This window comes from Montipora foliosa, chromosome 7 (assembly GCF_036669935.1).
Source record: "Montipora foliosa isolate CH-2021 chromosome 7, ASM3666993v2, whole genome shotgun sequence".
NCBI classification, from domain to species: Eukaryota; Metazoa; Cnidaria; class Anthozoa; order Scleractinia; family Acroporidae; genus Montipora; species Montipora foliosa.
This window is the reverse complement of record NC_090875.1, coordinates 14,342,799-14,352,798: the sequence shown is the minus strand read 5'-3', so window position 1 is coordinate 14,352,798 and position 10,000 is coordinate 14,342,799. Positions and strand designations below refer to the sequence as shown.

The window sequence follows — 10,000 nt, the reverse complement described above, 5'->3', positions numbered from 1 at the left end:
TATAACTAAGGGGACTCTGAGAACAAGCTAAATGTTCCATTTCCACCCACAAACTATTAATATAAAAATAGCTTTAGCTATAGTGACGCTGTACTTTGGAACAGCCTTCCGCAAGAAGTAAGATCAGCAGTCTCTAGGGCAGTTTGGACGCCTAATCAAACAAGCGTGTTGAGTAAATAAGTTAAGTCACGGCATTCTTGGAGAGCAGCTCTTTTATGACAGTTTTGTAGGGTGTATTGCTTGGTGGGTAGTTCTAATTTGGTAGTTTTAATATAGTATTAGTAGAATTCTACTAGTATACTAATGCAAATGCTGTAATCTGATTGGCTGAGCCGCTGAACACTATCAGCCATTAGTGTGCAGTGGCTGGAGGTCTGTACGGGTCCGCAAATGATCCCCAAACTGTACCGCAAATGATCCCGGAACGCAAATGATCCCCATTTTGGACCGCAAATGATCCCGAAAAAAAGGTAAGGAATGGCATGGAGGGTGGATTGGTGTGGATAGAGAATTAATGTGAAGAGCGCTTATTTTTATTAAAATCACTTTAAATCATGCATGGCTAGCAACAGGTTTCTACCTCATTATAGTTTTCAAGAAAGACTGAATTTTGTTTCTTACCAGGCTGTCATAAATTTGCCACATTTAATTATCGGATACAATCATCAAAAACTAACTTGGACGGAATTCTAAACTGATTGTGACCAGGGGCCCGTTTCTCCAACCCTGCGAGCAGAGTCTCCTTCGATCTTCCTAGAAAAATTGGGTGTGCCAGCGGCCTCGATTCTGCGGCACGCGTGACCAGTTACTGCAAAACCACGAAACAAAGACAAACAGTCGGGATATTCGAACAACTCTGGCAAACACACGACAACGTCATTTCCTTGGAAACTCAAGACAATTCATCCTTTAAAATTGCCATTTCAGTTTTTACTGAAAAAGTTATAAATATCTGGCAGACTCGTTTAAGTAACCGACATAAAGAGTCCGCAATTCTCATGGGAATTTAGAATTGCCAAGTGTATCTCTGGCGAGTGTCATTTGATGTCATCTGATGAATCTGATGAGCTGCGCCTTCCAAGCACTCGTCGAAATGGCTAAACTGATTTTTCTAATCGTTTTTGTGTCTTCATTGGTAAAATTTGACAATGTTCTTGGAGTTGACGATGTTGATGATAAGAAAAAGCAAGAAGAGAAAAGAAAAAACCAGGTAGGTTTGGAGCTTTGTGCGCACACATTGACAGTCTGCTAAACATCAGTTGCATGAGCGGCTGCAAAACATGCCCAACATGTTCAGCGAGCCTAGCGTTAGACCGATACTTGTTATTTGCCCGTAAATGAAAAGGGTCAGTTTTTAAGAAATCTATCCCTCGCCAACGCGAAAAAATCTGCCTTTGGGTGATGACGAGTAAGATGCTCTTTTCAGTATATTATTATTATCTGGTGAGAAATCACTTCTCGACTGGCCTAAGAAAGGTGACCAAGACTTAAGGCAACGAGTTTATAGAAAGTTAGGAAGTTATATCTATGACCTAAAAGAAGTCCATGATCCAATAGTTGGGCAGAAGAAGAAACGAATCGTCGAAAAGAAAAATAATTGCATTGTGGTGAAAAAGTCAGAGGTCTCTCAGCTTGTGAATTCCGCGTACCACGAAACTAAAGGTGAAGGCGCAAAAATACTAAACAGACAAATGTCTCATACCTACTGTGGGTTATCACGTCGAATTAACCAACGCAATCTAAATTCAGTGAAACAGCAACAAAAAGTGAGACCCCTTTTTTTATAATAAGGCGCCTCTCCGACCAATCAAAGCGTCGAAAATACATGAAAGGCATCAAGTGAATATTGTTAGTTTGGGTAGCTTGCCAGGCAATATAGCTGATGACACATATATAAGTACACAATGTCTGTTATTGACATTTTTAGTTTGATTTCTCAAACGCAAAGAAAAGACGAGCGCTCACACAGAACGTGGAACAAAGGAGAAATTAAGGTTTGATTTGATAAACAACGGCGGCGATCTAAACTGGGTGGAGTACCTTCAACATTACCAACAACTATACAATGAATCCCCCCTCCGCCATGGTTCTCTCGGATTCCTCAGTCCATTTGGAATGTACTTTGGTAGAAAGCCGAATAGGATTCGGAATAAACTGTTTCTTGGGGGAAAGAAAAAATGTGAAGTTCTGGAAGAAAATAACGGCAGTTTTGAAACGGGTGAGAGCAAGAGAGAAGAACTAATGGACCTAGAAATCGAACGAGATGCTATCAGGCAGGAAGCTCTGGATGCTTCTAATGAGGCTGCACAGTATATGGTAAACCGGGAGTTAAGGCGAAATCCACCTTCACTCTATTACAAAGGAGAAACTGTTTTGATTCGCATTCCCATTTCAAAAAAATAGTCAAGGGAACAAAGAAATGCCTAAAGAACACTTGTGAAGGAGTTATCATTGAGGCAAATCACACCGTGCACAAGTATTTGATCAGTTACAAAGACCCAGAGACACGGAAAAGCAAAACGAATTGGTTTAAAGTAGATGATGTTACTTCAGTCACGAAAGAGGAAGAAAATGAGAGACAACAAAAAGCAAAGAGTTACAATGGTAAACGAACTGCCAGATTCAGAAATCACAAAGAGTCCATAGATTAACCAGCCAAGCGAAGGACAAGCAACGCCAGTTTGTTAGAAGCCAGCATAAATCAATTCTTTCCCATGAAAAGCTTAATGGCGATACCATTACTTTGTGTTTTGAATTTTTGACGAATACTGAGGACATTAATGAAGAAAACTGGGGAGTTGCAACGTCCTACTTTTATCCTTCGTTGTCCCAGATGTGGAAGAAAATTCGAGTTCTACACACAAGGTGTATTTAAGAGCGGTGGAGCATTGCAGGTCTACGCAAATGATAGCGTTTTCTGTAATAGTTGTTTACTGGACGACTTTTAGTCAAGGACTTGGGAAAAAACAAGACTGCAGTATTGCATGTTGAACCAAAGCTTATAGGCTAAAACATTGCGTTCTAGTTATAAATGGTACGATTGTTTCTAACCGGGCCCGGGTGGAGTTCTTTTCTCCTCGTCAAAGAGATCAGTGGCCCGTTTTCCGAAAGTCCCTAAACATTTCACATGTCACAATTCCCTCTTTATCTCAAGAAGGGAGAAAGTATAAGTGTTTCACAATCTGCGTTCAGTTATCTCGAAAAAACATGCTAAAAGTCATCGGGACTTCTCCCCTGGTCACAATCGGTTTAGAATTGCGTCCAAACTATAATGAGGCGGAAACTTGTTGCTAGCCATGCATGATTTAAAGTGATTTTAATAAAAATAAGTGCTCTTCACATTAATTCTCAATCCAGACCATTCCGCCCTCCATGCCACCATTCCTTACCTTTTTTTCGGGATCATTTGCGGTCCAACATGGGTATCATTTGCGTTCCGGGATCATTTGCGGTTCAATATGGGGATCATTTGCGGAACAGTTTGGGGATCATTTGCGGTTCTGGGATCATTTGCGGTCCCGGGATCATTTGCGGACCCGTACAGGTCGTCTTGGAAATAACGACGTTTTTTTCGTTTTTCCAAAGTATTGGAGGAAAATTTGGATGCAAATGGTAATTAAATTTCTGAGAAGTCTAAACGAAGGACATTAACGGTTTCTTGACTTTCAAAAAAGTTGAAATTATTGAAAAAGCTGATAGTTGATTCGGCCTTCCGCCTCATCAACTATCACCTCATAGAAATCTCGAGCTCATAATCTAATTGTTAATTATTACTATGACAGCTTATAATAATCGGGTGTATTGCTTGGGGGGGGGGGTAGTTTTAATCTAGTATCCTATTCATTTAATTTCATTACATGCTTATATTGGCTGATGAATTGTCCGTGAATAAACAAAGATTATGTAAGTGTAGACCGTTTATCATCTTTCAAAGTGCTACGCCTGCCGGTTGTGTTACTGATCGAGGCTGATGTGCAGACGTATTTACGGACCGGTGAAGGATTCGATCGTGTTCTGGCATGGCTTCCTGTTTGATTATCTCGGGAAGAATTGCCTTTGTTCTCTATGCTCTTCAGACTTATTCGCTGATATCGTATCCTGCTGAGTACGGTACCGCTGAGTACAAAAGCACTGATGGAGAAAGTCCTCCGTTTTCTTCCTGCTCTGTTGCTATGGTTTTGGATTCTATGTAACGATAAGAACCTTTCAGTGGTTATTCACTGTTTGTCTAGTTTACATCTGCATTGGATTAGTACCGTTGACGATAGGAACTATTTTTGGCTGGAGCGACCAAATCGAGAACAAGCTCGATCACGGTCAGAAGTTCTTTGGTCCAAGTATTTTGAAGATAACTCTTTGCCCATCTCCGTTACTTCTGCTGCTTCTCTTCTTATTACAGAAAGCAGATATTGATTTTGTCCCCGCAAATAGCACTAGATCTCTTTGATGGAGTGGAAATGTTGGAGGTTATTTTGGAAGAAAATGTGGTCTCTCACAACATTCCAAGAAGCTTCGAAGAAGCCATCATTGTCTTCGTCTGCTTGAGCTTTCTTCTTTCTCCGATGCAGCCTGTGGAAGTAAAGACAGATTACTATGGCAATTGGACATATGACAAATGTACATCAATATCGCGAAAAACGATCCATATTCTCGCTGTAAACGGTGTTTTTCTAGGTCTTCGTTTGCCGCTATTCTTAACATATGGCAAAGAGGCGTCCATCTTTATCGCCAAAAATGCCATAATAATTCTCCTTAGCCTGTTTGAGATTTGTTCTACTTTAAAATGTTGCGGTTGTTCTTAAAAGCCTGATATTTTTCCAAGAACATAAAGACTATTCTATGTTGTTAATTCGCGAACAACGAATAAATCGCTGTTAAGCGATATAGGTTTGCAAAAGGAGAAGGACTACCGCGGCAACGAGGCCAACGAAAGTGTACAAGTGGATCGATACAAAAATCATACAACGCTATTTACAAGAGCTGACGGAAGTTGGTTAAAACACTCCCCTAAAGTTTCACTGTATCGGTCAGCACTTTCTTCGTCTTGGTATTTTCTTAACAAATGTAGTTTTCCTTAGTATAATATTTGATTCATTTGATGTTAATCGCTCATTATCAAGGTTTAATTTGCTTTAGCTAAAATAATCCGTATGTAGTGCGGGGCTTTCTGACCTAAAGGCAGTCCTCAGATCGATTACAGGCACCGTGATGATTGCACCGTTAGCCGACGGAATGCACCAAATAACTTCAATGTAACAATGTAAGAACAGTGTATGATTTACCATCAATGAGTGTATCGCTTCTGATTCCTTCCCTAAAAGGAATAACTTAATTACTCCAAAACAAATCGGTTCATCCAAAAAAAAACCTGATACTTAAAGGGGCTGTGTTCACTTCGCGTAGTTTACCCGTCTCTAAGCGTTAACTCGCCACGCAAAGCTTAACGTTAACTCAGAAATTACTTCTACAAAACACAGATCAAAGCTTCTTGACAGAAAAGTGTCTGTTGAGCACTTTAATCTTCTTTAATTTTGACCATCCCTTCCTCCTTTTGTATTAAATTTGCTGTTTGATTCAAGGCTTTCTTAAACGTCTGAAGTAGATATTCACTTTTCGCTTGACTTGTGATTTTGTTGCCAATCCCAGTCGCTGACTTTGGCTAAATTTCGAGACACAGCCCGTTAAGATGCTGCGCCCTAGCAAAACGCATTAGTCGACAAGTTTGGAACCAGATTGAGGGAGATTGTAACCTATGTACTATATTTATTTTTACAATCATTTCCCTAATTTATTTTTATTTAATGCGGCTCAATCTCAAATGTTTCAAGTCAAAACAGTGAGCCTGTGAGTGTACATGATTTACAGGGCTGGTTTTAGAAATCGATTCAAGGTTTTAGAAATCGATTTAAGTGGAACAAAACTTATGTAACGACCAAATTCTTCATAAAAATGTCAAATCTCAAATCCCTTTTGCAGAAGGTAAATGATATTGGAACAGCTCTGCAAAATCGATTTAAGAATGCCGTGCCAGACTTTTATTCTGGTGTAAAACGAATTTAAGACTTCTTACGAGGGTAATGATTCCGAGAAACATGTAATTCTAAGAAAATGGTAATCCTACGAAAAGGGAAACCCCCATAAATGGACAATGGCCGCTGCATTCTCTATTTTCACATTCCTCATAATACACTTTGCTAGCCCCCCAAATTTTTCATAAACCATTGTTTTCAAATGCTTAAATGCTTTTGGGAAGATGCTGTGTCCAAAGAGCATTTGAAAACAATGGTTTATGCAAAATTTGGGGGACAAGCAAAGTGTATTATGGGGAATGCATGAATCACGTACTGGTTGAGACATTCATACACTAGAAAACGTTGGGGTAACGATTCCGAGAGACATGTCCTTCTACAGATGTCTATGGCATTACGTAAGAAAAGGGAAATCCCCTACATTGGTAAAGAAAAGTCTACTCTTTAATTCCCAACATGGTGCAGCATGGGTCTGTTCAACGATAACGAAAAACCCGGCTCTCTGAGAAAAAATGGGCTCTGAGCGAGAGTCAATTTTTTAATGGATTTTCAGTGGCAATTGAGGGAATGTTAGGATAATGGTCGATAATTACTCCGCCACGAGGCCCACTGAGCCTAAACCGACACTTTTTCCAAGAAAACATCAACCTCAAGCAAATATGAAGTCATTAACATAAAAGATGTCAGATGAAATTACGTTAAGTTTTTAGACTCCTTTATCTCAGTAAACAGCGACTGAGTTCAGTTTTCTGGAAGCTAATAACAAATATATCCTCAAAACAATTATTATCCAATAATTTGTTATTAATCCAAAAAACTAGTTTTTTTTTTCATTTTCAATGAGGTTTAAAGACCACTTTGTATCTGTATATTCTTAGCAAATTGTTTGGACTTGATGTATTTTTTTAGGCTCGCCTTAGTCTGCTTAGTTCGTGCTACACTATGATTATGAAGGAAAACCATGCACCTCATGACTATGAAACTGATAAGACAGACTACTTTGAAATATCTAAAGAAACAACATGAATCGTCAGATAATGGCAAGATCCAAGCAAAATTTCAACATTGTTCACGTATCAAGCAATGATGCATGTGTGACTGAAATATGTCTTGGGTTCAATTGCAAGACAACCCCATTTCCTTGCTATTGTCTCCATCAATTCGAGGAAGACTGCGAAGCGTCCTTCCTGATCCAGTAAATTTCAAGGCATGAAAGAATAATAGCGATCGCATTCTTTGCCATAAAGATGGACTCGTCTTTCTTGTATTCGATCAAGACAACCAGGCGAATAAAAAAAAACGGGGAATTGACAAACACGATTTGCATGACATTGCGTATTATTGCTGTGCGATCGCGTCGTGTGTGTTTCCCCTCCTCAAGTTTGTTTTCTGCCAACTGAAAGAGAGACAGTAAAAAGCTGAAGCATGCTACAGCGACCATCGCTATAGCGAATCCTTTTGAAATGGTCGAGGGATTGTCTTCTCTTTCGTCTAACGCAATATCGAGCATCTCAACTGTATCAAAGAGGTCGATGGTAATCTGCAAAGACAGTCGTATTACAAGTGCACTGTACTCCTTGTGTTCACCCAAATCCGAAGCCGTGTTTACTAGGAGAAGGAATAGCAGTGGCGTTAAACACAGCATTACTTTTAAAACATTGGGACCAAGCAGGTTCTTCGTGTCGAGATCATCGCCGACAACGACAACAGCAAAAATGGTAGCGATCATTGGAATCAAGGCGATCACAACGTACAAAAGCCACGTGAAGAACATTCTGACAAGTTCTGCTTGCGTAAGAAGGCAATGGATCCAATAAAATAGTGCTGGAGCGTATAACAGAAACACAGGAATCCAGCGTGCATCTTCTTTGTACCATGCTGGATATGCTGTAAGAAAACCACACTGAATCATCAAGAGCGCAAAAAATATGAAACGTCCTATATGGATGAGTTGAACTGACTTGATCTTGTTCTTCAACACTGATAAACAAGCCATTTCAAGGAGAACGTTCAGGTCTAACTCAGGCGTTTAATATAATACTGATTTCACCTTTTTCTTCAATAGCTATATACGGTGGTGGCGAAACGTGCCTGACTTAAGTAGTGCAGATTCCATTTTTAGGGTCTTTCCAAGAAACCAGACTACGTCACTGGCTATTATGCAGATTCCATGGCAACTGTCAGGAGAAAAATATGGCTCGTACCCCATTCACTCAAACAAGACATGTTTAATTAACTTAGGTGGGACAAAATGAAAACCAGTCACAGAAAAATGTAGGACCAGCTTTTATACGAGATTCAGGTGAGTTTCAATACACTAAATTTTTAGTCGACAAAAATCAGTATCATGTCAAACCAGCGAAGCATCAAACCATGTCTGATTGACCGCCTAGTTGCCATGTGAACCTCAACTTGTTTTGCACCATTTTACACTTTCTTAAATTTGTTCCAGTTATCTGACGGAATTGACGACTAAGGGGATCATAATTGGTATCATCAAGTGTTGTTTATGTATCTGTATTAGTAGTGAAACAGCAATGTTATGCATCGACTGTGGGACCGCTATCGAGATTCGTCTTGTTTTTTCCGGTTTCGGTGCTTTGATAAATAGATTCAAGAAATGCTGACATATTCACTGTACAGCTGTATTAGTCGCCAATTTAGGGGAATCCCCGTTTTCGGCATGCCTGCAACGTCTGTTCTTGGAATAATGACACGTTTCTCGGAATCGTAACCTTAAGGTCGCCCCTCGTCTGTTACAGCCAAAAGTTTAAGTCGTAAAAGCCGAAATTAAGTCAAGGACTATCTACCTCCTTCGATGTGGCTCAAAAGAGACTTAAGATGCGTTGATCTTGAGCACAGCATCGGTGAAGGGACTTTCCCATGTTTTGATTATGAATGACGCAAATTCAGTTATTTTCACTTAGGGAAAACTCCAGATCAAAACTTTCAAGTTATGTGGCGACATCCCATTGGCTAATAGTGTAATCGTAAGTCGACTGGCCTTTTTTTTTTTTTCATAAAGCAATTTCGTCTTCAGCGTTCCATCTACCTTGAGCAACGAAAATCTGATAATGTTTTCAATTTTCATTTGGGGAGGACGCTTGGCGTTTTTTGTCCTCATCATGGCTCAGGGCTTTTTGCTTGCTTCCTATCCAGCAATTTACCTTAATTTCAATTGTTATTTGACAAGGTTATCATACATTCCCTCAATCATATGGTGGTTCTGCCTCATCCTGTTCAATCAGGCAAAACTTCGCAGACTGTTTTATATCTGGGGCTTACATGTCCTAGGTTTGGTTGTAAGCACTGTCGTCGTGTTTGGAACTGTCGAAGACAGTCTTGACAAAGACAGGTTCTTGGGGCCAAACGTTTTAAAGATGACATTTTGCATCACGCCGCTTCTTTTGTTATTGCTGCTGAACACCGCAAATGATGCTGAAGACTTCAAGGATGTTGTTTCCATGTTTTGTTTCCAGATGGTGGTAGATCTCTTCGATGCCGTCGAAATGCTCGACATCGTGTTGGATGAATATGTACACAACTATGGCATTCCAAAACAATTTGGCGCGGTGATGATCATTGTTGCATGTATCAGCTTTCTCCTTTCGCCCTGGAAAATGGCCGAACACGACTTTAAAAGCGGTAAGCCGAGGCGACTTACAGCAAAGTGGCGTTACATCGTTGAAATGGCTTTCGTAAATTTCTTATTTCTTGTCGTTCGTTTGGTGATCATGTTCAAATACGAAAAGGATGAATCCATTTTCGTCGCAAAGAATAGCATCGCCATCATACTGGGAATAATACAACTCCGAAACCTCGAGCTGAAAGAGTACTCAAGCGTGTCGACGTGTGACTCTGATGACGACTAGCAAGAACCCCTCCCCCTCCAGCAAAGTTGAAAACTGTTTCAATCAAATGTATCGCAGCTCAAGCACCAGAAAAGAACCAGTGCGTTCAAACAAAAGCCA

General features: G+C 40.0%; 2 protein-coding genes and 1 pseudogene across 2 annotated transcripts; 2 read left to right on the top strand and 1 right to left on the bottom strand.

The window, feature by feature from the left end:
* The first annotated feature begins 4,019 nt into the window (after nucleotides 1-4,019).
* Nucleotides 4,020-4,802, top strand: LOC138009944 (uncharacterized; annotated as a pseudogene).
* A 623-nt stretch (nucleotides 4,803-5,425) lies between these two features.
* Nucleotides 5,426-8,270, bottom strand: LOC138010369 (uncharacterized). Its single transcript, XM_068857299.1, has one exon. It carries the CDS (start codon nucleotides 8,023-8,025, stop codon nucleotides 7,186-7,188), a length of 840 nt encoding a protein of 279 aa, XP_068713400.1. The 5' UTR covers nucleotides 8,026-8,270; the 3' UTR covers nucleotides 5,426-7,185.
* Nucleotides 8,271-9,154: 884 nt separating this feature from the next.
* Nucleotides 9,155-9,901, top strand: LOC138009943 (uncharacterized). The gene has a single exon (XM_068856925.1). The coding sequence runs from the start codon at nucleotides 9,155-9,157 to the stop codon at nucleotides 9,899-9,901; it is 747 nt and encodes a 248-aa protein (XP_068713026.1).
* Nucleotides 9,902-10,000: the final 99 nt, after the last annotated feature.